Source organism: Arvicola amphibius, chromosome 4 (assembly GCF_903992535.2).
Source record: "Arvicola amphibius chromosome 4, mArvAmp1.2, whole genome shotgun sequence".
NCBI lineage: Eukaryota > Metazoa > Chordata > Mammalia > Rodentia > Cricetidae > Arvicola > Arvicola amphibius.
This window is the reverse complement of record NC_052050.1, coordinates 92,458,752-92,485,790: the sequence shown is the minus strand read 5'-3', so window position 1 is coordinate 92,485,790 and position 27,039 is coordinate 92,458,752. Positions and strand designations below refer to the sequence as shown.

The following is a 27,039-nucleotide window of genomic DNA, read 5'->3' as shown; positions in this document are numbered from 1 at the left end:
CTCTTTGTTGTCTAGATTCTCTGGGGTTGTGGACTGTAGGCTAGTTTTTCTTTGCTTTATGTCTAAAAGCCACTTATGTGTGAGTACATATTATATTTGTCTTTCTGGGTCTGGGTTACTTCACTCAATATGTTTTTTCCTAGTTCCATCCATTTGCCTGCAAATTTCAAGATGTTATGTTTTACTGCTATGTAGTACTCCATTGTGTAAATGTAACACTTTTTTAATCGTTTTTTCAGTTGAGGGGCATCTAGGTTGTTTCCAGGTTCTGGCTATTACAAATAATGCTGCTATAAACATAATTGAGCACATCCTTATAGAATGATCGAGCATACTTTGGGTATATAGGCAACAGCGGGTATTTCTGGGTCTTGAGGTAGGTTGTTTCCTAATTTTCTAAGAAATAACCATACTGATTTCCAAAGGGTCTGTACCAGTTTGCACTCCCATCAGCAATGCAGGAGTGTTCCCCTTACCCCGCATCCTCTCCAGCATAAGTTGTCATCAGTGTTTTTGATCTTGGCCTTTCTTACAGGTGTAAGATGGAATCTCAGAGTTGTTTTAATTTGCATTTCTCTGATGGCTAAGGATGTTGATAATTTCCGTGTCTTTCAGACATTTGAGATTCCTCTGTTAAGAGTTCTCTATTTACATCTGTACCCCATTTTTAAAAATTGGATTATCTGTTCTTTTGATGTCAAGTTTCTTGAGTTCTTTGTATATTTTGGAGATCAGTCCTCTGTCTGACGTGGGGTTGGTGAAGATCTTTTCCCAATCTCAGGCTGCTGTTTTGTCTTGTTGACTGTATCCTTTCTGAGCATAATTTTCATGTTGTATCAGTGCCAGCATTCCTTTCTCTGACCAAATACTGTTACACCGTCTGGACACACAGGTTTACACATCCACTAGTGGGTAAAGCCGGTGAACTTTTCTCAGAAAACTGCCCTTGATTTATTCTGCACTTGTTACTCTTCTGTGCCTCTAACCTGAACTTTCTGGAAGCAGGGACTCCTCCATCACTGAATGTGGTCTCTGGCACACAGAGGGTGAGGTTTGTGAGAAGAAGAGGCAGTCCTTGGTGGCTCATCCCTTCTAGGCTTTGTTTCCTTATCGCTAGGACTGTGTGGAGGTGTGGCAGTGGCCTGCTACACTCAAGGCATTCTGAAGTTGACAGTGGTGCCCAGCTAAAGGTAGGCAGGCGAGACCTGTTACTTGTTCTCTTACCCGTGTGTCCCATCGAGTGTCCTCTGAAGAGACTCAGACTAAGGGAGAAATAGAAAGGAAAACCAGATATTAAAAAGATATCAACAGGGGAACTGATAAAGGATACAGGTGAGAATGAGTAGGGCAGGTGTTGCAGGGTTGGGCACAAAGGAGAAAGAGGAGTGAGGGGCTTGTGGCTAAGAGCTGTGACCCAGGTGCTGCCCTGCCATGCTTACTCTGAATTGTGGGGACTGAGTTTCTCAGGACTCTTTGTAAATTGGAGTATGACCCAATACCAAAGCTACCCACAAGCAGCGGAATGACTCAAGGTCAAGGACACACTAGTAGACAAAGTATTTACCAAGAGCTTCCTTTGCGGGAAGGCCTTGGATTTTCTAGGTGGCTAGACACCGTGTTCATGCTATGGAGTAGCGGCTCACTCATTCAGTCATAAAATTCACAAATTTACTTTTTGTTTTTGTTTTTTAAGACAGGGTTTCTGCATGTTTCTGGTTGTCCTAGAACTTGCTTCTTGAACTCATGGAGATCTGCCTGCCTCTGCCTCCCAAGTACTGGGATTAAAGGCACCACCAGCTGCCTAGCTACAATCCTACTTCTTAGTTGAAATCATAATTGTGATTGAGACACAGCCGCTGCCCTCCCTGAATACAATGCCTCACGGTGAGACCAACAACCAGGGCACTTCGGATGCAGTGATTCTGGCCCTGTTCCTCTGTGGCTCCACACACTTCCTCCTCTCCTATGAAGACTTTACAACATTCTGGTTATGATTTCTCATGCTTGTTACTTTAACTCCTCAAATAGAGCTCACAGGAACTTCTTTATGCTTTTGCCTAGGGAAATCAGTACAGTGGCAATACTCTGAAGAGTCTCAACAAACATCTGATGAATAAAAACATAAACGAACTGGGCAAGAAACACCGAATGGTGTAATAATATCATGGCTTCTGATTTTGCCCAAAAGTGATCTCTGAGGACCTAAAGTGGAGTAGAAGGGTTTCCTGGAGCAAATGAGGTTTGGGCTAGGTTTGGCAGTGAATTTTGTGTTAGTGACAGGTGTTCTCAGCACTGTGAATAGCATAGACAAAACTATAAAGTATCTTATGATGAGAACTACCTAGGGAATGAGTGGGTGTAGGATACTGATAGGGACAGAGTGACGGGAAGAAGGGACAGATGAAACAGGAGTTGTTTTGAATAGTGTAAGAAAAATGTACCTCACTCTACCCTGGCCCAGTCACTGTTAGAAGTGTGTGTATACACATGTATCATGTTTATTTTAGAAATGTTCTTAGTGTTTGTCCTTTCCTTTGTACAGGAGGAGCTAATTTATTTCAAATAGGTCTTCCTCTGGTTTTGTGAAGAAAGGTAATTTTGGTGCTATGTGAGGAAAAACGTGAAACCCAAGAAAAGCTTATGTGAAAAGTTGCCTCCGTCACAGGATGGGCCCACGATGGACAGCACACCGGGTGGCAGCCTTGTGGGAGGAGCCCATTCTTCAGGTAAAGACGTGGGGAGACTGGCTGCAACATGGGCGGGTGGGAGGGGCCCATCTGACTCACAGGTTTCTGGCTTAGGAAACAGGTGCTGGTGATTCCCTGAAGATAAGAAGGACTTCCGAGTCAAGCTGGCCGGTTGGGAGAGCTAGTTAACAGAGATGGGAAAACTTTAGCTTTTGAGGTGTGAGACAGTGAACTCCTTGCGATCCCATCCTCTGGGCACCTGCCAGAGCCAGGGTCCTTGTCCGAGGTGGGACACGCACCCCCAGGACACCGAAGCCCTTGGTCTTGATACCAGGGCCCTGTTCAGCGCCAGGAGAAAGCACTCCCAGCCTCTTCCTTCAGGTGACAGCTTTGGACCTGGCCCCATCACGTTGGGCTTGAGAATGGGCGCTCAGGAACCGCGCAACGGCCTTGCTAAACTTGGGGAGAGCAAGGGCTCGAATCTCGACCTGTCATTTTCTCCCTCGGTGATCTTAAGAAAAGTTGCTTTGCCCCTTCCTGCCTCAGTTTCCCCATCAGCACACACTCTGGAACAGACCCGAGGACAGTCTGTAACCTGCAGACGCCACTTCGCCATCACTAGCGTAGGGCGAGGGGAAGAGGCACGAACTGCGCTGGCGTCTTCCTAGTCCGATGTCACCCGGCAGGCTCGCGAGCAAGGAGGCGAGGAGCCAGCAGCGAAGAGGCAGGGCTGCTGGGGCGGGACCGGACGGGCCGGGCCCGGACCAGCGCCGACTCCGCGCCTGGGGGCCCAAGCTCGAGACCAGAGCGCCCTCCCCTCGCGTGCCGCGCGTCTGACGCCGTCAGAACAAAAGTGGCCGCCTGCTCTGCGCCCCCCACGTCCCGCAGGCCCGGCCCAGCGCCGCAGCCCTCCGCCTCACGCACTGCCGCCGCGCCTTCGACCCTTCCACCCGAGCGCGCTCGGCTCTTTCCGCCGCGGTCGGCGCAGGTGGAGGGGGCGGGGCGGGGGCCGTGCGTGGTGACGCCGCGGGGGGGTGACGTACAGGCGTGCCCCGCCCCCTCCCCCTCCCCGTTCAGGCTCTGGAAAGAGAAGAAAAAAAACTTTCTTTTTTTTTTAATTGAGGAATCAACAGCCGCCATCTTGTCGCGGACCCGACCGGGGCTTCGAGCGCGATCTACTCGGCCCCGCCGGTCCCGGGCCCCACAACCGCCCGCGCACCCCGCTCCGCCTGGCCGGCCCGCTCCGCCCGGCCCTCGGCTCCCGCCCCGGCGGCCCCGCTCGCCTCTCGGCTCGGCCTCCCGGAGCCCGGCGGCGGCGGCGGCGGCCGCGGCGGCGGCGGCACGGGGTGGGGGGGCCGCGGCGCGGCGGCGGCTCCGCTCGGCGCATTGTTTTTCCTCACGGCGGCTGCGGGCCGCGGGCGGGCGGCGGAGCCCGAAGTCTCCCGGTCGTCCGGCCGCGGGCGAATTCATTAAGTGGGGCGCGCGGGGGGGGGGGCGGCGAGGCGGCGGCGGCGGCACCACCATGTTCCCCGGCGCCGCCTGAGCCGCGGGGCCGGGCGCCGTCGCTGCCAGCCGGGCCCGCGGAGGCGGCCGGGCCGCTGGGGTGCCCGGGCCGCGGAGTGTCGCGCTCGGGAGGCGGGCAGGGGATGAGGGGGCCGCGGCCGGCGGCGGCGGCGGCCGGGGGCGGGCGGTGAGCGCTGCGGGGCGCTGTTGCTGAGGCTGAGATTTGGCCGCCGCCTCCCCCACCCGGCCTGCGCCCTCCGCGGCCCGGCCCGCGCTCCTGCGCTCGCTCCTCGCTGGCTCGCCTGCTCGCAGCCGCCGGCCCGACCCCCGTCCGGGCCGCGTCGCTCCGCCCGCGCTTAGGGCTGTTTCCGCGAGCAGGTGAAGATGGCCGAGAACTTGCTGGACGGACCGCCCAACCCCAAAAGAGCCAAACTCAGCTCCCCGGGCTTCTCAGCGAATGACAGCACAGGTGAGGCTAGGGCCAGGCGCGCTGTCAAGCGTCCGTGGCGGGGAGGGAGCTGGGGGGTCGCAGTGGCGGGAGGCTCTGTCCCGGGCCCTGGGCTGTGCTTACCGGCCGGGGAGGAAAAGTGAAGCGGGGGCGCGGCCGGGTGTTCGCACGCGTGGCCGGCCGGGATGACAGCGGAGGGGACCTTGGAGGTTTGGAGGGAGAGAGTGCTTCCGAGAAGTAATGAGGGCTTTCGGGATCGGACCCCCCAGTCAAGGCGCTGCAGTCGCGGATACAGCTGCCACCGGCTTATGAGTTGCGACTGAGAAGTTTCTTGGAATGTGTTGCTTTGGAAAACGCTTAGTGGTTATTTTGAAACTCTTGATTCTTTCATTCTTTTTTTGATCACCTAGTAATTTTTTTCAAAACCCCAAACTTGATTTGCAAGATGTCATCAAAGTTGCTGTGGTGTTTTTCATTTACATACGTAACCTTAAAAAGAAGCTAGCAGGCTTTTAAAGTCTGTTTGGACTCCACTCTTCCTATGAGTTTGGGCTGGTTTTACCGTGGAGATGTAAAATTAAAAAAATAAAGGACTGTAGGGCTTTCATGTTTTCAGAAATAAAAAACAAGATACTGCTGCATCTCCCCCTCCCCCACTAAATAGTTTCCCTGCAAACTTTCTTAGGTGATCATATGCGCAGTTTTGTGTTCGTCGGTAATTCACACTTCTGGACAGCTCTCTGGTAGCATTACCAGTTATTTGTATTTCCTCTTTTAAGCTGTCCTCTGCAATAAAAACTTCGGCGCTGCGAACAATGCCGGCTCACCGCAGCTAGCGTTCCTCCAGTACGGTCTTGTAGTAGCGGCATCTGAAAATGAGTTTCTGATGAATGGGTCCAAATCAAATTACATTGCTGCCTGCAGATTGGCGCTAGACACAGCTGTTCAAGTTGTGGAAGTCTTTCTGTGACTTTACCAAGTGTATTAAAAAATATTTCTACTGTTGAAACAAAACTTAGATTTGTGGCTTCAGTTTGAATACGGTTCCTGGAATCCAATCACGAAAGGAGACGTGTAATATTAGTTAATGTAGAAACCAGAGGTGAGTGTTTTCCTCCCCCATCATTTTTCAGGAGATTTTTGTTTACTTAAAATTTGTTCAATAGTGGGAAGGAATAAATGATTGTCGGGGAGAGAAATCACTAATGGTACTTTTCATTTTAAGTGACATATTGAGTTTGACGTTTATTTTCATAAAAATCTACTTATTGATGTGAGAAATGTGGAAACAGTGGTTTAAATGCCCTTCTGCAGAATAGAGCTCCCTTATTTTGGTAATCTTGCCATGTTTCAGCCAGAAGACTGTAATCATGTGAAATATAGATCAGACCAGGCAAGTTTAGTCCTGAAGCTTGTCCTCTGACACTGGTAACTTAAAGACTTTTCAGCTTTGCTGTTATTGAGTGAGGTTATTGTAGATTTTTTCCTTAAAAGTGGGGGCAAATTAACAATAGACCCACAAAAAAGACTAGAGTATTGTACATATCCAGCTATTTACAAGTTGGAGTCCAAAAGATGGCTTTTCTTGTCGTAACTTCTGTTACTCAATGGTCAGATATTTACTTAATGATCTGCAAATCAGAGCAGAGCTTATCAGAAATGATTTTCTGAAATTAACCACTTTGTCCCCTTCCCTTTCCAGTTTCTATCCAGGAAAAGCAGGAGAGCACCGTAACATTTATTTCCAAATGTATGAAACAGAGGTAGTTTCTAAGATTCTGACTTAAATGATCAAAAGGATAAAGATGACAGTTGTGTTTAAAATTGAGTGTTTGGTGACATGAAATGCACCGTTACATTGTCTTGAAAGGGTGTATTAGGGTGGGCTGCTATGGAAGGGGCCATTATTCAACACTTTAAACAAAGTGAAATCTTGTCAAGAATAACTATTAGTCTAAGATCCAGTAACAAGATAGACAGATCTTAAAGATGTAAATTAAACAAATGTCTGAAATATTTACATTAAATATATTTAATGGAGTGATGGCTGGGATAGAAATGGAAAGATAACATTACTGAGAAATTCAATATTGTTTTAGTGAGGGGTTCATTCTCAAGGCTCCAAGAGAAAATCAGGCCAGGATGGTCAAGATATGTGTTCTGAGCATAAGATCAAATTTGAGGGAGGTGATGGAAGAAGGAGAAAGAACAGAGAACCTTAGACCCTGAGAAACAGCAGCTACTTGAACTGTTGTGACACAGGCCACATCTTTGGGAACTGTCTTGTGAAGTCATCAAGTGCATTATAGGTGTGTTTCTAGGGATGGTAGTGGGAAGAGAAGAGAGTACCCTTGATGTTGAGGAGCCTACCAAGCCTATAGAGTACTTGGAGTTCACCAAGGGGAGTGTCTATATATACATATTAAACCATTTCACTGGGGACCAGGCAGCATCTGAGTGATGTCCGCCTTTGTCACTTAAGATGGGGAGAGCATGTAGAGGAAGAGGGAAGGTGCCTGGAGGAGGGTAGCAAGAGGAAGGAGAAACTACTTTCCACCCTACCCTCTAGGCAGTTCTGAAGTGGCATAGAATCAGATGATATCAGATGTTGGCACAGTACTGTTTTCTTGTTCTATGTTGAATCGTTCAGCACTTTGTAAGAAGCTACCAATATATAGTTAGTTAGTGGTAGGAGAAATAAATATTCAGTCAGGTAGTAGACTTTTTTTAAAAAAACATTTATGAAAGTGTTTGTTTGTTTTAAGACAGAGTATTGCTGGTTAGTTTAGTGTGGCTTGGAATTTGCTTTGTACCCAAAGCTGGCTATGAACCCTGGGATCCTCTTGCCTCAGCCTTCCCAGTACTAGTATTATAGGCATACATCACCACACTTAGTGATTTGGGCAACTTTATGGCAAAATTTGTGTGTAACAAGCCATGTAAGAGGTATTAGGGCCAGCAAGATGGCTCAGTGGGTAAAGAGAGGTACTTGCCATGTAAGCCTGGTGATCTGGGTTCAATCCCCAGAATCCATATAAAAGTTGAAGGAGAGAACTGAGTGCACAGAGTTGTCCTCTGATCTTCAAGTGTGCCATGGCACGTACCACTCATCCCCATCTCCCTCTCTCTCCACACACACTTACACACACACACTTACACACTTTGTAAAAAGTTTTAAATTTGTCTTTTGGAAATCAAACACAGATATTATGGCCATAAACCATCATGGTTGTATTTTATACCTGTGTCTTAAAAAAAAAAATAACTTTCTCTCTCTCTCTTTTTTTTTTACTTTGAGACAAAGTGATGTATTTAAGAATAGCATCAAATTGCCTCAGACCTGTGATTCTCCTGCCTTAGTCTCCTGAGTGTTACTGGGATTACAGGAATGCTCTGTGATTACTAACAAAAAGTTAATTTTCCAAGAGGCATAGTCTCACTATGTTGTTTCGGCCATCCCTCAACTCTTAGTCTCCAGTGAACCTTCTTCTGTCTCCGCCTTGTTAGTGGCTGTGAATCTGTCAGTGCAGTAGAGAAGTGTATTTAAAGAGAGCTTGTGGCGACTATGATCTGCCACCAACATCTTGTCCTGCTAAATGGCACTCTTCATTGTGTGCAGCCCTTTCTGTATCAGACAGTGCTTTCCTCCAAGCCATCTTGGCAGCATATGAAGAGAAGAAATATTTACTGCTGTTTTCTAAATGAGAACCCATAACTTAAGTGGGATCTAGATTGGTTCAGATGGCTCAGCATGTAAAGGCCCTTGCCACCAAGCCCCTGAACTTGTTTGATCCCAGTCCTTCACAGTGGAAGGAGAGAACTGACTCCTGCAAGTTCTGACCTTCATCCATGGGTCATGACATACATGCCCATGTACACACACACACACACACACACACACACACACACACTAAATAAAAAATATAAAACAGTATTTTTTAAAAAATGATCATTCTAGGAATTTATTTTATAAATTTGTTCCTCTAAAGAATTTACTTGACTTGGGGACTGGAAAGATGGCTCAGTGGTTAAAATAGCACTGGTTGCTCCTTCAGAGGTCCCTGATTCAATTCCAAGCACCCACATGGTAGCTCATAACTGCCTGTAACTCCAGTTCTGGGGGAATCTGAACTCTACAGATATTGCACACACATGCTTCACAGACATACATGCAGGGAAGACAACTACCCACATAAAATTTAAAAAGAGAGAGAGAATTTACTTAACTCATGGGACAGTGATATTTCCCAAATTTCAGTAGCATTCACTTGAGCTTGTGAGTTAAAGACCTTTGGAGGCCTATGGCACACATCTGTAATTCCAGCACTCCAGAGGCTACAGCAGGAGGGGCTAGCCTAGACAACATTATGAGTTCTGGGCAAGCTTGTGCTACAAAGCAGGTTTCAGCCTCTCTGTCACTCTGTTGCTCTTCTTTGTCTCTCCTCCTCCTCCTCCTCTCTCTCTCTCTTCTCTTCCCCCTCCCTCTTATCCCCCAAACACGCTCAAGCCATCCTTTTCAAAAAATTTATGACATTTGGAGGTGGGGTGTAGGGTTTATAGCATGGAATGTGCCGGGCCTTATTTTCCTCTGCTTCTGGTGTTATTTACCCCATCTAACGATGGGCGCACATTCTTGTTTACTTTAGGCCATGATTGATAAATGGTTCTTATTTTACCTTTTTTGATTTTTATCTTGCCATGAAAGTAGGGACCTTTTCGGGGTGTGAAGGCGCTGCACTGGTAGCTCTTCAGAAGAGATGGCGTAAATGTGAAGCACACCAGTGGTACCGTAGTGGTGAAAGGTTGGGGTTCTATAATTGCTGTTATTTTTTTTATTTTCTTGAGATAGGACTTCATGTGGTTCATACTGGCCATGAATTCCTGATGCTTCTGCCACCTCCTTAGTTGCTGGGATTACATATATGCTCTATTGTACCCCACTTGATTCGGTAACCCTTAAAAATAATTGGAAATGGCTTATGAAGGAACAAGGCTGATTTCTGCTGTTGAGAATTGGTGCTAGATTGTAAGCTAGTAGTTTTACTTCTGCCGCTGTGGTTGGCTCTCAGGAGTACCCCATTACGTAGGGCTGTGCAAAGAAATGCTGATTTTTTTTCATTAGTGTTTGAAAACAAAATAGTGGGGTGACTACCTGCCTTCCTTAGCTTTCTTAGTGTGAGCTTGTAAAGATTAGGAAAGCTTGCTAGTTTAATTCTTGGGGTTACATTAGCGTGGGTGTCACCTCTTTATCTTACTTAAATCAGCACTTGGTGTGTATTTCAAGAGATTGCATGGGATCTCCGTCGTCTGTGACTACTAGTTCCAGGAGATCTGTCACTCTTCTGGCCTTCGTGGGCACTAGGTACACATGGTATACATATGAGCATGCAGGCAAATGCTCATAATACATAAAGTATAATTTTTTTAAGGCCAAGTGGTGGTGGCGCACACCTTTAATCCCAGCTCTTAGGAGACAGAGGCAAGCGGATCTGAATGAGTTCGAGACCAGCCTGGTCTACAGAGTGGGCTCCAGAACAGGCTTCAAAGCTACACAGAGAAACCCTGTCTGGAAAAACCAGTATTATTATTATTATTATTAATTATTATTATTTAAACAAAGTTTTGTGATCCAGTAGGATTAGTTTTAGTCAAGGAATTTTGGTGCCAGCCTCTCAGAGCATGTGTTGGTGGGCACTATGGATTTTTAAAGATAAGGACTGAACTTTGCACCATTCCCACAGCTCATTAGCACCGGGAACCCTCCCCCCCTTTATGCAATGCTTAGATCAGTAAACAACTTAATAAAGGGCCAGAGAGGACATATTTCTGGCTCTGTGGAACATCTGGTCTCTTGTTCTAACCATTTGACTTGGTCATTTTGGCAAAAACTCAGCCATAGACAGTATACCATGGCTGTCTTCTCTTAAACTTCAGTGTGAAAACTGGCATCCAAAGAATTTTCTCTTGAGCCACAAATTGATTTGAGTGGTATAGGACTCATGGTCTAAGCACCCATTTGGGAATATTGACCTACTGTGTCTGTTTCCAGTGGGGTACAACAGTAGCCCAAATTTTCTGAGACTGGTGTACCTGGCCTGCATAGTGACCAGTATGGTGCTCGCTTATGTTTTTGTTGTTTTTTTTTTTCTGTAATAGTTTTATATACTGTATTTAAAATCAGATAAGTTTAACAAAGCCAGGTAAGATGGCTTTGATCTTCTGCTGGCCATTTTACTTCTTGCTGGCCCTAGTAGCCCACAGCATTCTTTTCTCTGCTACTTTATCACCGTAGGTATTTTCTGTGAAGCTAGATGCTGAGCGGTGCTTTTAGAGCTGGTATAGACTTGGTACAATTGCTGCACTGGCATTGAGCACAGCAGGAGGCTTACTTGCCCAGTAGGTACTTAGGAGATGTTGGAGACAAAAAGTGAGCAAATATACAGATTTTGTCCTTGAAAATGCTTAGTTTTCTCCTAAGACTTTACTTTTAACACTGTTTGCCACTACTCTTTGTGTGTGTGTGTTGTCTGTATCCTGTTTTTTGTTGTTTTGTTTTGTTTTGTTTAAGACAGCGTTTCTCTTGGTAGCCCTGTTTGTTCTAAATTCTGTAGACCTGGAACTCTGTCCTGGAAACTCTGTAGACCAGGCTAGCCTTGAACTAACAGAGAGATCCACCTGCCTCTGTTTCCTGTGTGCTGGGATCAGAGGGGTGCATCACCACCGCCTGGCTTGGCTCCCCCTTTTTTCTTTCCCTCCCTCCTTCCCTCCCTCCCTCCCTTTTTTGGTTTTTCGAGACAGGGTTTCTATGTAGCTTTGAAGCCTGTCCTGGAACCCACTCTGTATACCAGCCTGGCCTCAAACTCAGAGATTTGCCTGTCTCTGCCTCCTAAGTGCTGGGATTAAAGGCGTGCACCACCACCACCTTGCAGCCCCCTTTCTAATTCTGATGTTTTCACCATTGATAACCTAGTTGGTGAGCTTTGGCTAGGTTTCAACTGTCTAGCATCAGTTTTTTCATCTGTAAAATGGGATGATTATTATTTTATTACAGTATTATCTGAGGTGATGTCTGGGAAGTACCTGGCTTGTAGAAAATGCTCAATGAATAAGAGCTGGCAGAGTAGTTACCAGGGCAAGTGGTTGTGCTTTGTCCTCTGAGGACTTCCTGGGAATGCTAATCTGATCAGACCCTGTTAATTGCTGAAAACAGCAGTAGCTGTGCACATGTTACCACAGAAACCCATGTGTAGGTAGGTCTATAGTGTGCCCTCATGGATATAAAACAAGGAATTCTGTAATCAGCACTATTGATTTTTTTATGTATATAGGATCTATTCATTTATTTTATGTGTTTTGCCTGCATGTGTGTCTGTGCACTATGTTTGTGCAATGCCCTCAGATGCCAGAAGAGGGCATCAAAGCCCCTGTAATGGTTGTGAGCTGCCCTTTGGATGCTGGGAATCAAGCCCAGGTCCTTTGGGAGAACAGCCAGTTCTCTTAACTACTAAGCCTTCTCTCCAGCCCCTTCATTTAAATTATAAAAATTTACATGTTCTGTAAACTCTTGATAATTTTGAAATGTAGTTCATGGACTTCTTAAGTCTTAAATATGTGATTATGTTTCTTACTACTGTGTATCTTAAAATTCAATCTGAAATGTCTGATAGGCATTAACACTGTAAAGGCTTAGAAATGCTCACACAACTCTGAAATAAAACTAAGAAAAGAATATAAAATACAGTTACATGTGAAAATGACCCAAGAAGCAACCCAAAGAGATTATATTTATTCCCTCCTGTTCTGAATGTTTCAGTATGTAGAATCCCAGGGAGCTGAGGTGGGCCCGTGGTTAGGTGGTCTTCCCAACCCTGTTGCCTCCCTGGCCTTTCCTGCTATACTATAGTGCTAATCAGTCAGATGGGAAAGCCCACCTGTTTCCCAGTCTTGAGGGCTAGAAATAGGACCCTGGCCGTGAAAATCTCTTCTTCCTGGGTGTCACAGTACATACAGCTCTTGTTAACTCCTCTTTTGGTTGTTTCCAGATGTCTCTCAGAAACCTTCATACTCCTGGGCACGCCCTCTGCCCTCTTATGCGATCTGATTTTAGTACTTATACTTTCACTGTTCTCTCATTTCTGTTGCTGTTTTTGTTTTGAGACAGGGTCTGTACTTAGCCATGGTTGTCCTAGAATTTACTATATAGCCAGGGCAGAGTCGGCCTCCCAAGTGTTGAGATTAAAGGTGTGTACTACAACATCTGGCCCCATCTTTACCCACTTATTGAAAATAGTTTTTTTCTCACATAACATATCCTAATTACGGCTTTCCTTACCTCTACTCCTCTCAGTTCCTCCTACCTCCCTGTCGTCTGTACCCACCCCTTTTCTGTCTCATTTAGAAAACAAATAGGCTTCTAAGGGGTAAAATATAAAATAAAATATGGTAACATAAAACAAACACTAATATGTCAGAGTAGGACAAAACAAAAGGAAAAAGAGCTCATGAAAAGGCAGAAGAAACAGACACAAACTCTCTGGTTTGCGCATTCAGGAATGCCATGAACGCACTAAACTGGAAGGCATAATATATATCTAAAGACTGGTGCAGACCCTGTGCATGTTGCTGCAGTCTTTATGAGTTCATATGTGCATTGAAACTGTTGATTTAGAGGTCCTTGTTTCTGTGGTGTCCTCCATCCCCTCTGGATCTTACACTCTTTATGTCACCTCTGATGGAGTTCTCTGAGCCCTGAGGGGAGGTATTTGATGGAGATAACCCTTTTAGGGCATATTGCCTGCCTGCGGGTCTCTGTTGTTCCCACTTGCTGTGGGCTGAAGCTTCACTGATGACTGAGCTAAGCACTAATCTGAGTGTAGCACAATGGCCTTAGGACTCTTTTCATTGCTATATTCTTTTAATAGAACAGTAGTATTTGGTTTTTACGCTAGGTCTCTGGGCTGTCTAGTCTCAGGTTCTTGATCACTCAAGTAGTGTCAGATATGGGTTTTATCTTGTGGAGTGGACATTACGTCAAATCAGGTATTGGTTGGTGGCTCCCACAGGTTTAGTACCACCATTGCACTAGTGTACCCTTCAGTCAGTACACCATTGTAGAGCAGAGGGTTATGGCTGGGTTGGTGTTTACATTTCTCCTTTGGTAGCATGTAGAGTATCTTCCTGTGCCAAAGACACTAGCATATAGGAGTGAAGGTTCTGTGTAGGCACCAGCTCAACTTCTCCAAGTTTAGTGAGTTATCTAAGTGTTGTTTTCAGCAATAGAATTTTGCTGTCAGTCTGTAGAGAACATCCTATAGTCTTGGCCTGAGGTTGTTTGGGGGTTCCCGTGGGTCTCTTGGCTAATAACTCATTTAGATATATAACCCATTCCTGGTACTGGAAGCTTCACTTGGTAACAGATGTCCAGTTGGGGTTCTCTCTCCCCTGTTATTTCATTCAGATCATTCATATATATATATATATATATATATATATATATATATATATATATATATATATATATATATATGTTGAAGCCTCTATTGTGTTAGGTTTTCATACTACCCCTCAAGATGGTCCTTAGTTTTAGTTTTCTCCCTCATCTCCTTCCCTCCTCCTTTTCACTTGATTCTCCCTTTCCAGCTCTCCTTCCCCCATTCATTCATAACCATCTATTCTATTTAATTTCCCTAGGAAGATATATTTGTCCCCTCTAGTCTCTTACTCTACCTAACCTCTGTAGTTCTATGGATTGTAGCTTAGGTAGCTTAGTTATCATTAACTTAATGGTTAATATCCACATATACGTGAATACATACCATATTTGTCTTTCTGGGCCTGGCTTACCTCACTTAGGATGCATTTTTTCCTAGTTGCATTCATTTACCTGCAAATTTCATGATTTCATTTTTAAATGCTGTGTAATAGTCCATTGTGTAAATGTGCCACATTTTCTTTACCCATTCATCTATTACTGGCCATCTCGGTTGTTTATAGTTTCTGGCTACTAGGAATAGAGCAGTAGTGAACATGGTTGAGTAAATGTCTTTGTGTGGTAGGATGGAGCGCACTTTGTATATGTGCCCAAGAGTGGTATAGCTAGATCTTGAAGTATATAGTTTCCCATCTTCCTGAGGAACCACCGCACTGATTTCCATAGTGGCTGTACAAGTTTGTTGTCCTACCAGCCCCTTACTCCACATCCTTGACAGTATGAGCTGTCATTTATTTTATTGATCTTAGCTATTCTGACAGGTATAAGATGAAATCTCAGAATAGTTTTGATTTACATTTCCCTGATGACTAAAGATGTTGAACATTTCTTTAAGTGTTTCTCAGCCATTTGAGTTTCCTCTTATGAGAATTTTCTGCTTATATCTGTACCCCATTTTTAATTGGGTTATTTGTTTTTTTATACATATTTTTGAGTTCTTTATATATTTTGAATATTACTTTTTTATATATTTGGATATACATCAATTGGATGCATAGTTGGTATAAAATCTTTTCCCATTCTGTAGGCTGCTACTTTGGCTGGCTGGCAGTGTCCTTTGCCATGCAGAAGCTTTTCAGTGTTAAAGGTTCCATTTATTAATTGTTGATCTTGGAGCTAACAATGTTCTGTTCAAAAAGTCTTTTCCTTTGCCAATGACTTCAAGGCTTAATTCCCCACTTTGTAGTCTATCAATTTCAGTGTATCTGGTTTTATGTTGAGACCTTTGAGCTATTTGGACTTGTTTTATGCAGGGTGATAAGTATGGATCTATTTGGATTTCTTCTACATTCAGCAATCCAGTTTGACCAGCACCATTTGATAAAGATAGTGCCTTCTTTTTTCCCAGTGTATATTTCTGGCCTCTTTTTTGTTTTGTTTTTGTTTTGAATAAAAAGCAGGTGTTCATTGGTATGTGGATTTATGTTTGAGCCCTCAATTCCGTTCCAGTGATCAACATGTCTGTTTTTCTATCAGTAAGTACCATGCTGAATTATTTTGGGGTGTGTGTGTGTGTGTGTGTGTGTGTGTGTGTGTGTGTGTGTGTGTTTGAGAGACATGGTTTTTCTGTGTAACAGTCCTGACTGTCCTGGAAAACTCTTTGTAGACCAAACTGACCCTAAACTCACAGAGATTGCCTGTCTCTGCCTCCGAAGTGCTGGGTTTAAAGGTGTTTGCCACCACCACCCAGCCATGCTGTTTTTATTACAATAGCTCTGTAGTACAGTTTGAGGTCGGGGATAGTCCTTACCCATCTTAAGCTTGCTTCTTGGAACATGGCCATCAGATCTGCTGTGTCCTGTTCATAGCTCTTGCTTTAGCTGGGAAAGGGATCTTGCTTTCCTAGTAATCTCAAGTTCACTTTGCTGAAATGTAAACCAGTGTACTGATATCTGTGGAGCGTTTGCATATTCTTTTTCTCCTGGGTAGTCCGCTTAGAGTCCTTCCTGCATGGGAGCTCTTAGACTTGAGCCTGAACTTTCTTGGAAGGTTCTGACCCAGGGCACTTCACACACGCACACAGATGCGCATGTGCAGAAGGGGCCCTTTAAAAAGTTCCTAGGTAATATAAGAGGGACTCTTGTCTTTGAAAAACTGTTGAGATGTTTTCTGGTTCCCTTAGGTATCAAGACTATTTTTGAATTCTGTGTCTAAAAGTTGAATTCTTATTAAAACTTAATATTAAGAAATACTTGAATATTATCTCTAGTGACATTTCCCCCCGTGTTTTGTTTCTATTAATCAAAAAGAATATTTAGTTGAAGCATTGCTAAGAATAGTAAAACCTAGCAATGAAAATCTTCCAAATCTTAAGTGTCCCATCTGCTACTGTTTGGGAATCTCTTAATATGCCAATCTTTACCTGTGTGTTGTTGTGTATAACAGGTATTTCTTGGAGCTGCACCTGAATTCAGTCTGTAGAACAGAGAATTATTTGCTTAATAGGGTTATACAATTCTCTTGTAATATAAATTATTTTTATAATTAGAAAGCTTCCTCTCTTCCCAGTAGTTTTACGTTTTTCTCATGAGAACATTACCACCTATACATGTTTACTTATTTGATTACCTTGTGTGTGTTTGTGTGTGTGGGGGGGTGCATGTGTGTTATGGCACTTGTGTGGAGGTCAGAGGACACTGGGAGTTTTTTCTTCCCATGGTCCCATGGATTGAACCTGGGTTATCAGATCATTTGCCAGCCTCCCCTTGTGTGTTTTAGCTTTATAGTTAGCACAGCTAATGAAATAGCAGAAAATTTAATTGTTCTTCATGATAACCAATGGAGAAGGCAGGGGTAACATTTAAATATGATAGATTTTGGTATTTGATTTCGAATTGAATGATGACACTCAGGAACTATAGAAATCTGTCTATAAGTAGGGTTTGCTTTGATAGTTATGGACTATGAAAGCTTGACCCAATTCTTTTGGATTAAAATACTTTGAGTATTTGCCACCTGATTAAAAGTAGAACCTTCTAAGCATGACTCAGAGTTGAAGGAAGTGTCAGAACTTTTTATATTGGGAACCAGCCATGTGTGCACAGGAGGGAACCCTGGTTTTGTCTCAGTGGACATGAAGTCCAGTTTCCAGCTCAGCAGTTCTGTGACTGGGGCCATAGGCTTCACACGTTGGAGTCTTGGGGACAGAGGGGGGCGGTCAGAAATCTCTAAAAGGGAGTTTCCCCTTACAATAGTCTACTTTTGCTCAGTTTGATTAGCTTTTCATATATTAGGCTATTATGGAGCTTGGCGTATAGCCAGTTGAGGCAGCTATTGTTTAATTAATTGAGAAACTAGCAAACATGGCTTATCCCTGGAGCCAGTGAGGATTGGGGTGATTGATGCATGGATGAGGCTCTGACCTAGACCTAAACCCATGGAAACTTCTCATTAGGACAGTGTGGAAAGTTGCTGTCTTTTCCTGTTTTGGCCTAGGACAGTTTCAGCTCCAGTCACAGAAAGAATGAATTGAGAGCTAAGATACAGAAATCTTACTAAACAGACAATCCTGTGACTCACTTTACTTGATCTGTGTTTGTTCTTTAGGAACAGTTGGGAAATGGAACTCTAAGTGTAGCTGGTTTCAGAGCAAAGGCTTGTAATGGGTTTATAGAGTAAAAGGAAAAATGAGTACAGAGAAGTTGTAAAAGTTGTCTTTTATAGAAAGCATTAGCTGAACCGGGCGCTGGTGGCACATGCCTTTTTTTAATCCCAGCACTCAGGAGACAGAAGCAGGCAGATCTTTGTGGGTTCGAGGCCAGCCTGGTCTATAAGAGCTAGTTCTAGGACAAGCTCCAAAGCTACAGAGAAACCCAGTCTCGAAAAACAAAAAAAAGAAAAGAAAAGAAAAAAGAGAAAAAGCAAGCAAGCAGTGTCTGGAGAGAGAGTGGCTGTGGGCTTTTTGAGAAGAGTGCCAGTGAGCCCTCATTCCCCTTTACCTCACTTATGGCTCTTGAGGGAGCCAGTTCGGTAATAGAGTGCAGTTTCTTCTTCCTGCACGCTCTGTGATGGGAAGGTCTTTCATTGGAGGTTATAATTTTTTCCATTCTCTTTGAAATTTTAACTATGGTTATTTGTGGTTTTTTTTTTTCCTAGTAAAAATTGTCACATGGTGGACAAAGCATTTTCCTCTTAATTTGTGACTGCCATTACAAATGAGTCCTGTGACCTGGTAAACAGCTAATACTAAAAATAAAACCAAAGGTATAAACTATGGGTAGGGTCTTGGGTCTTGGACTCTGGACATCGGATGTTTGTTTGTAGCGCATGACTTACCCACAGTTGACCTTTTCATGAAGCTTCCTCAGGGACCATTCAGATAAGAGGAAGAGAAACCAGTGTTGTTGTTCTTAGGATGGCCTTCTCTGTCTGAAGTGTGAGGAAAAGGGTTCTTTCTCAAGAGTCAGAGTTTGGACGATGTTGGTGATCTGGAGGTCAGTACTGTTCAGTAGGGATTAATAGTCCACATATTCCATCAAGTACTTGAAATATGACAAATCTAATGTAAGAACTATTCAATTTTATTAAATTATTTTTGTTTGTTTGAGACAGGGTTTTTAGTAGCCTAGGCTTGTCTCAAACTCACCGTGTGGCTGAGCTTTATCTTGAACTTCTGATTCTTCTGCCTCCATCTATCAAGTCCTTGGGATTACAGGCATAGGCCACCATGCCTGGCTAAATTTTAAATTTTTGCAAAAAATTAAGTAGATGACCTCTTTTAACTAGTGGTCATTGTTTTGAACAGTGCAGCTCTAAGTTCATTTGCTTCTCACATTTGTCTAGAGTTTTCTTTAAAATATTTATGACAAAGTCCTTTTAAAGATGGAGGATACTTTGAGAAATACTCATGGCTTAGGTTGCTTTTCCAGACTTCTGCTCTTCCTTTTAGGGATTAAAAAATAATACAGTTTTTGAAAAATTGGTCACTTCCAGAGTAATTGAGGGAAGACGTATTGCAGTTTGGTTTTTTTTTGCAAGTTTACATTTTTTAGATCAAAACTTGTATCTGTGGAGTAGGCTTCTTTTATCTTAGCTCCACTTTGGTGAGGGAAAGTACCTACCCCCTTGAAAGCAGTATAAAAATTGGGACTAGGGATCTCTAAAAAATTCACATGCTAGGTCTTGAGTATGAATCTACATATATATATATATACACACACACACACACACACACACACACACACACACACACACACGCACACACATATCATATACAACATGGCCCATACTCGTGCACTAATACTACAGTAATTCAAAAAATTGAATGGGTAATTAATTTGTTCTATGTTTGAAAAGAATACTTGATGAAAGCCCTACTGTTTCTGGAATCACTTTTCTTTGCTACAGTCAGTTTTGACTGGTTCTTCTCTCTCATTTTAGAGCTATACTGTGTACCCATAAGCAAATGTGGGTTCTTTACACACTACCCAAAATGGCTCCTTTGTACATGCTGACCTATTGTAAGTGCATTTTGGACTGATGGATATTTTAGAATAATAGGCAGTATTAATATTATATGAGTAGGGCTCATTCTGTCTTCTTTTTTAAAAGATTTTTTTAATAATATGTGTGTGTAGGGGGATGTGCATGTGAGTGCCACTGCCCAGAGGCTATGGACCCCATTGGAGCTGTAGTTAGAGGTTGCTGTTAGCTGCCTAACTTGGGTGCTGGAAACTTCACTTGGGTTCTCTCCAAGAATAATGCATGCTCTTAACTGTTTGAGCCATCTCTCAGCTCTCTTTCCCTTTTTAAGGTTTATTTTAATTTTATTTATATGTGTGTATGGGTGCCTGAGGAGACTAGAAAAGGGTGGTAGTGAACAAACTGATGAAACAAACTTAAGCTGCTTAAGTAATCTGGGGATGGCATTTCCCTTTGACTATTAAGTGTACAGAATTAACATAGTTGATGACTGTGTTCCTAGGACTCAGTGGTTTAGGACATGATAAAGAACACTCAGGTAGGTTGGTCTTGGGTTAAGTTTTGATTTTTTTTTTCTTTTTTTTTTTTTTTTTTTGGTTTTTCGAGACAGGGTTTCTCTGCAGCTTTTTTAGAGCCTGTCCTGGAACTAGCTCTTGTAGACCAGGCTGGCCTCGAACTCACAGAGATCCGCCTGCCTCTGCCTCCCGAGTGCTGGGATTAAAGGCGTGCGCCACCACCGCCCGGCTAAGTTTTGATTTGTTTTGTGCAAGTTCTTGTTAAATAGCCCAGTCTGGTCTCTAGAACTGAAGATTCTCTTGCCTCCATCTCTTTAGAGTGCTGCATTGTGGGCTTGTGTTACTGTCATACCTTGCTTGTCTTGAATTCCTTAAGTGGAAGTTAAAAAGTGTTCAGTGAAACAAGCTTTCTGCTATCTAGTGCAGAGTGGTCATGAAGTATGTCTGCGGAAACAATAAAATGCTCACATTTTAGTAGAATTGTATGAAATAGAGTTTATCTTTTTCAGGTCAGATAATCTTGAAAATTGTATAAGTATGACTTTCTTTTTTCCTTTTATTATTTATTTTGAAACAGGGTATTGCTTTCTAACCCAGGCTATCCTGGGACTTTTCTGTGTAACCCGGACTGGCCTTAGCCTTTTTGGTAAGCCTCAGCCTCCCAGCTGGGATTTTAGCTATTAATCACTGTACCTGACCTTAAAGTGCATTAAAAATAATTTTTTACATTATTTATCTGTTTATTGTGTATGTGTTTGTACCATGTGGGTTCTGGGGAGCAAATTCAGTTTCTAAGGCTTGGCAGCAAACACTTTTACCCATACCAGTCCAGTTAGGAAAAAATAGTTTCTATGTTGGGGCATACGGGCCCTGACTACAAGCCATTTGCCAACTCCCTTAAAGTACTTTTTTTTTTTTTGTAAACTGGGTTTTTCTGTAGCTTTGGTACCTGTCCTGGAACTAGCTCTTTTTTGTAGGCCAGGCTGGCCCCGAACTCACAGAGATCCATCTGCCTCTGTCTTCTAAGTGCTGGTAATTAAAGGCATGTGCCACCACCACTCAGCTAAAAGTACATTTTTAAAGTTAGATATTTCTCTTTGATCTACATGATACTTTCTAAGGTTCTGCAGTTTTATTCAGTGGGTTTCAGTAAATACCTTGCTTGGTTTCCTTTTGTTTCCTTCAAATAGTGCAGTGTGTCTAATGTAAATATTTTAAGTGCTTACTAGGCAGGTTTTTGCCTCAGAATGCCTCTGGATGAATGCTTCTGTAACATGACTTATTTAAGACTGAGATAAACCTGGCCAGTTCATTCTGCAAAGAGGGACAGATGACTTCTTCTCCATTTTAGGGGAGTGCTGGGGGAGAGATGAAATTTTTTTTTTACACAGACCACTATTTAGAATAAAAAGCTGGGCATGGTGGTGCATGTCTTTATTTAATGCCAGCACTTGGGAGGCAGAAAACATGAATATCTGTGAGTTCTAGGCCAGCCTGATCTACATAGTGAATTCCAGGACTGATTCAGAATTCTATTGTGAGACCCTGTCTTAAAACAAACAAAGAAAAAAAAAAACAAAAAAGCAAACAACCCCCCCCAAAAAACAATGAACCAAATAAGCCAGAATGAATTAAAATATCAGTATTCTGTAGTAATTATATGGTAGCATGTCTGCATAAAAGGAGCCAGAAATACACAAGATTTTAGAGAGATTTGCTTTAATTATGTCCTAACAGTCACTGGGGGAAAAGTTCAGTATCTTCTGAGAACGTGTGTAATTGCATGGATAAATGTACACTGGTGTAGTTGCTAATAAAACTGCTCTTTCTCCTCACTCTGTCATTGGAGAACTAGTCCATTATATATTTTTATAATTGCTACAGATTTCCAAGGCTAAGTAAATTTATTTCTTCCAAAATGGGCTTAAGTCATTCATGCTGAGGCTATCAAGGCTGAGCTATAGAGAACATAGGAGTGTCTAGGTCCTACAATGTGGGTGTGACATTGTCTTAAGTTGAGCTGTCAGCTTTTGAGTGACTGTGACAATAATAATGTTTATTGAGCTCTTATTACATGCCAGACTTGATGTATACAGTTTATTGTTGAGTTCCCTCATCTATGATCCTGTGGATAGCCTGCCTGTGTACTCTCAGGTCAGAAAGAGCAATGGTAATGACAGTTGTGATTTGAACTTGGAGTCACTGGCGCTCTTTCATTATCTCAGACACAGCCCTTCATCTTTGGGTATCATTACTAATATTTGGATAAACAGATTGAGAAAGTATAGGATGGGTCACAGTTCATTTAAAAATAGTAGCCCAATGAAAGTGTCTACCCAGCTGTCTATAAATGTGTTCTTTTAAGCATGTCTTGCCTCTGGTTTTTTGACAAAAAAATTTCTAAATTGAGCTAAGTGTAGTGGCATATACCTTTAATTATAACACCTGGAAGGCAGAGGCAGGAATATCTCTATGATTTTGAGGCTAACTTGGTCTCCATAGTGAGTTCCAAGCCAGCCAGGGTCACACAGTAAAACCATGTCTCAGACAAACAGAAATCCAACAAACAAGCCCTACTTTTAAAAATTGACAAAAATCACATATTTTATCATATATAACATAATATCTTGATATAGGTATATTTGTGTGTGTGTGTGTAGTGGATTGCATTACCTCACATTGTATCCAGGAATGACTTGGGAATTAAGATTTTCTTTTTCTTAGTTTTTCCAGGGTAGTTGAAAAGAAGGGTTCAGCTTTTAAAAGATTTGAGAGGAACATTTGGGTAGTCAGTTATAGTACAAGTGAATACCGAAGGAAAACCTAAAGGAAGATATTTTTCACTAGAAAGTGGGTGGGGAGACAGAATACTTCAGGAAAGGGCGCTTCACTCTTGGAAGTGGGGGAAATATGAAGATAACAAAATAATATCTTGGGCTGGAGAGGTGGCTCAACAGTTAGGAACTTTTGCTGCTTTTGTAGTGGACCACAGTTTGATTCCCAGAACTCACATTGGTTGGATTACAACCACATGTAACTTAGCTCTAGAGATCTAGTACCCTTTTCTGGCATCCAAAAGCACACACACTTGTGTGTACATACTTCACATACACATAATTAAAAATTAAACCCAGCATTTGTTTCTCTCAATACCATTTCTTCCTCTATGGCTAGCCTTTGTATCAGCCTTGGGATCTGGGCTTAGGAATGCTGAGGTGTAGCCAGAGAGTGAAGGATTCTAGGATGCCAGAATCTCCCCTGGAACCTAGAGGGGTTCCCAGGTGTCCAAGGGGATGTCCCCAGCTAGGTCCTTGGGCAGCAGAGGAGAGGGTACCTGAACTGGCCTTCTCCCATAGCCATACTGATGAATATCTTGTTTATCACCATAGAACCTTCATCCGGCGATGGATGGAGATAGAGACAGAGACCCACATTGGAGCACTGGACTGGGCTCCCAACGTCCAGATAAAGAGCAGAAGGAGGGAGAACATGAGGAAGGAAGTCAGGACCGGGAGGGGTGCGTCTACCCACTGAGACAGTGTGACTGATCTAATGGGAGCTCACCAAGGCCGGCCAAACTGGGACTGAACAAGCTTTTGATCAGACCGGACTCTCTGAATGCTGACAATGAGGGCTGACTGAGAAGCCGATGATAATGGCACTGGGTTTTTATTCTACTGCATGTACTGGCTTTTTGGGAGCCTAGTCTGTTTGGATGCTCACCTTCCTAGACCTGGATGGAGGGAGGAGGGCCTTGGACTTGCCACAGGGCAGGGCATCCTGACTTCTCTTAGGACTGGAGGGGGGGGGGAGGGGGAGGAAAATGGGAGGAGGTGGAAATTTTTAATAAATAAATTTTTAAAAAGTGGAAAGAGAAAGATTAGTCAAAAAATGTAACATTCCAAGAGAATTTATTAGTTTTTCTTCTGTTTTTAAATTGTAGTAATAAATGTTAAGGTTATTGTTTTGTATATTTGACTAGATAAGAAGTTGCTAAATTCTTATAAATTCTTATAAATATAAATTTGTATAATTGATGCACTTATGCTGTTTACTTTATGCTGATACTGGCATTTTATGCTAAGGCACTAAGTTGACAGTGGTGAGCTGGACATACAGCTTCTCAGTGCTTTCACTTGTGCCCGCCTGAGTAACAAAGTGAAGTTGGTAGTATAACTTTTACACCTTGTTTGATATGTCTGTAGAGCACAAGAATTCATTTTGTTCTAGAAATTCATACCAGTAGAAGGTATGATAAAATGGTTTGTCAACATGCTTTATACAGATGCCAGTTCTGTCAGTACAGAGAATTTGAGCCTCTAAATGTAAAAGGTTTTAAGATAGTACTTTATTTTTGATTTTTAAAGTTTGTATTGTGTTTGTGTATGTGTGTGAAGGCCAGAGGTTGCCTTCAGGTATCATGCTTTAGGAGCTCTGTTCTCCATGTTTCCGAAGACAGGGACTTTCTTTCTTTAGGCTGGCTGGCCAGTGAGCCCCAGATATCTGCCTGTGCTCCCCAGTGCTAGGATTACTAGTATCTAACACTATACCTTCCTTTAAAAAAAAAAAAAAAAAAACAAAACTTGAGTGCTAGGATTTGAACTTTTATAATTATCTGGCAAGTACTTTGCTGACTGAACCATCTCCTTAATTTTTATTATTTAATTTTGGTTTTTTGAGTTTTGCAACAGTGTTTCAACAGAATTGGCTGGCTTTGAACTCTAAATCATCTTGTCTTCACCTCTCAGGTACAGGAATTATGTATGCCGTGCTTGTCAAGGAAAGAGGGTATTTTAGAAAATCCAAAGAAGGTGTGTTTTGTGTGTGATTTGTTGACTGGTGCGTATGAAACCTCTACACATATTGATTCAGCCACTTACTTGCTTTTTGTTGTTTGGGGTTCTAAGAGTTTAACTCAGGACCTTGAATGTGCTAGGCGAGTGTTCTACAGTTGAGCCTTAAGTTTTCCCCATTTTATATTATTTTTAAATTTTGGCAAATTGCCCAGGCTGGTCTTGAGTCTTTGATTCTGTCTCAGCCTCCTGAAAAACTTGGATTACAGTTGTGTATTTCTACACCTGGGACTTTTTAAGAACAATCTTGATGCGTTGATAATTCTCTGGACTGTGCCTTCCAAGTGATTAAGACTACAGTCACAGGTCTTTGTAATTGGTTAATCCTGGTGGTTGACTGTAAAATGATCTGCTTCCCCCTCCCCTCTTAGTATCTGTATTAGTACTAGTAGTTCATTGTTAAATTTGAGATACTGATGTTTCTATCTTGGTGTCTTCCTTTCCTTCCTTCACTCCTTTTCTCCTCCCCTTCCTGCTTTCTCCTCTCCTTTTCTCCCCGCTCCTTAATATTTCTCCTTTTCTTCCTCTCTAGCCAGATCTAGATTTTTGTTCTGGCTCTTTTGTTTTGGCTCTTCTGTGTAGAATCTTGGTCTGTAGCCCAGGCTATTCAGGAGCTTGCAACCTTGCATCAGCCTCTTGATGCTTTAATTACAGATGTCTACCCACTTCTTCTGGCTCACAGCTCGTGTGGGGTACCATTTGTCTTTGAGCACTCAGAAGTGGTTGGTTGGTACCTGAGCAAGTTTTGCAAACTGTAGATTTGGGTTTCTCAGCTAACAGTGAAGCATCCTTTGTTATTTTACTTGGTCTTCTGCCTTAAGTCCTTACACTTTTCTATTTCCACATTTTACCTCTTTGACTTCACAGTGGTTCAGTGGAAATGGGGAAACTCATTTTCTAGCATATCAGTTTATTTATTATTTTATTTATATGGATTTCAGGTTGGTAGACAGGAAACCTCAGCATTGGGAAGAAACATTCTTAACTGTGATGGAAGGTGTTGGTAGATGACTTCTATTGCTAAAGGCAAAGGCCCTTGATGGGCCTGTCTGCAGCTTCAGTTTTGTATTCTTCTAAGGCTCTGGTGTTTGGCATAGAAAAAGAGGCTGCATGGGCTTTGAAGTGGTAGCTCTGAGCTGACCCTGTGGTACTTCAGATGGGTTAGATTATTGTTACTCAACACACTGTTGGGGTTTTATGGTGTACAGAAAGCCTAGGTGTGCTATCTCATGGTGCTCTGGCTTGTTGTCTTCACTTGCTTTTGAATTTTTAAATTAGAGAATAGTAAAACGCGGTGAGAACAGGAGTGATGGTTTGCAGACCATCTGTCTTTTAAAAGAGCCACACCCTGAGCCTGGTGTGGTGTCTCTTGCCTTTAGACCCAGTATATGGGAGGCTAAGACAGGCACATCTCTGTGAGTTAAGATTATCCTGGTCTACACATCTGCGTTGTGAGTTCCAGGTGAGCCAGGACTACACAGTGAGAAGCTGTCATAAAAAACAAAACAAACAAACAGAAAAAGCAGCACCTAGGACATTTGGTTGTACTGGTTTCATGTATTTGAACTGGTAGATGAGGATGGAACAGTTGAACAGTTGATCAACTCTAGCTGCACCCAAACAGCTGCTAAGTGTGTTTGAATGGATGAGAAAAGTGATCAAGAAAGACAAAAGATAACAAGCTAGTAAGAGCTGAAACCAAAGTAATTATCATGGGAAACACCCTCTTGACAATTATAAAAGTGCTTGTGCATTTGATAAGAAGTAGAATACTATGTAAATGGAAACTAGTCTGATTGTTGAGTGGTAGAGTGGTGGGCAAATATCAAAGGTAAATGGTCAAGTATTTATTTGTTTACTTTTTATACAGGGCTTTGCTATGTACCCTGGCTGTCCTGGAATTCACAGAGATCCATCTGTCTCTGCCTTCTGAGTGTGGTGTATTAAAGTGTGTGTCACCATACCTCGTTGTCTTCAGGGTATTATAGATTAACCCCTGTCTGTGGCACAGAATGTTCTAGTCCAACTTTTATCATCATATAACTTCCACGTGATTATCTCTACTTGGTGGATATGAGTTTTAGGATGGAGAAGAGTAGTTTGCCTGAAGGATATGTGGCCA

General features: G+C 42.8%; 1 protein-coding gene and 1 long non-coding RNA gene across 3 annotated transcripts in view; one reads left to right on the top strand and one right to left on the bottom strand.

Annotated features, from left to right (window-relative positions):
* Positions 1–704: 704 nt before the first annotated feature.
* On the bottom strand, positions 705–3,623 carry LOC119813063. 2 transcript variants are annotated; one of them, XR_005285147.1, is made up of 3 exons: positions 3,265–3,623; positions 2,787–2,868; positions 705–1,262 (listed from the first exon to the last, which is right to left on the bottom strand). It is a non-coding gene; the product is annotated as an uncharacterized LOC119813063 (long non-coding RNA). The 2 variants fall into 2 exon arrangements; XR_005285148.1 differs by having other exon boundaries at positions 3,283–3,623.
* A 787-nt stretch (positions 3,624–4,410) lies between these two features.
* The window catches only part of LOC119811558 (CREB binding protein), a 134,317-nt gene continuing 111,688 nt past the window's right edge, over positions 4,411–27,039 (top strand). Inside the window, 1 exon segment of the mRNA XM_038325474.1 lies at positions 4,411–4,659. Within this exon segment, the coding sequence (XP_038181402.1) occupies positions 4,575–4,659 (85 nt within the window). The 5' untranslated portion in view covers positions 4,411–4,574.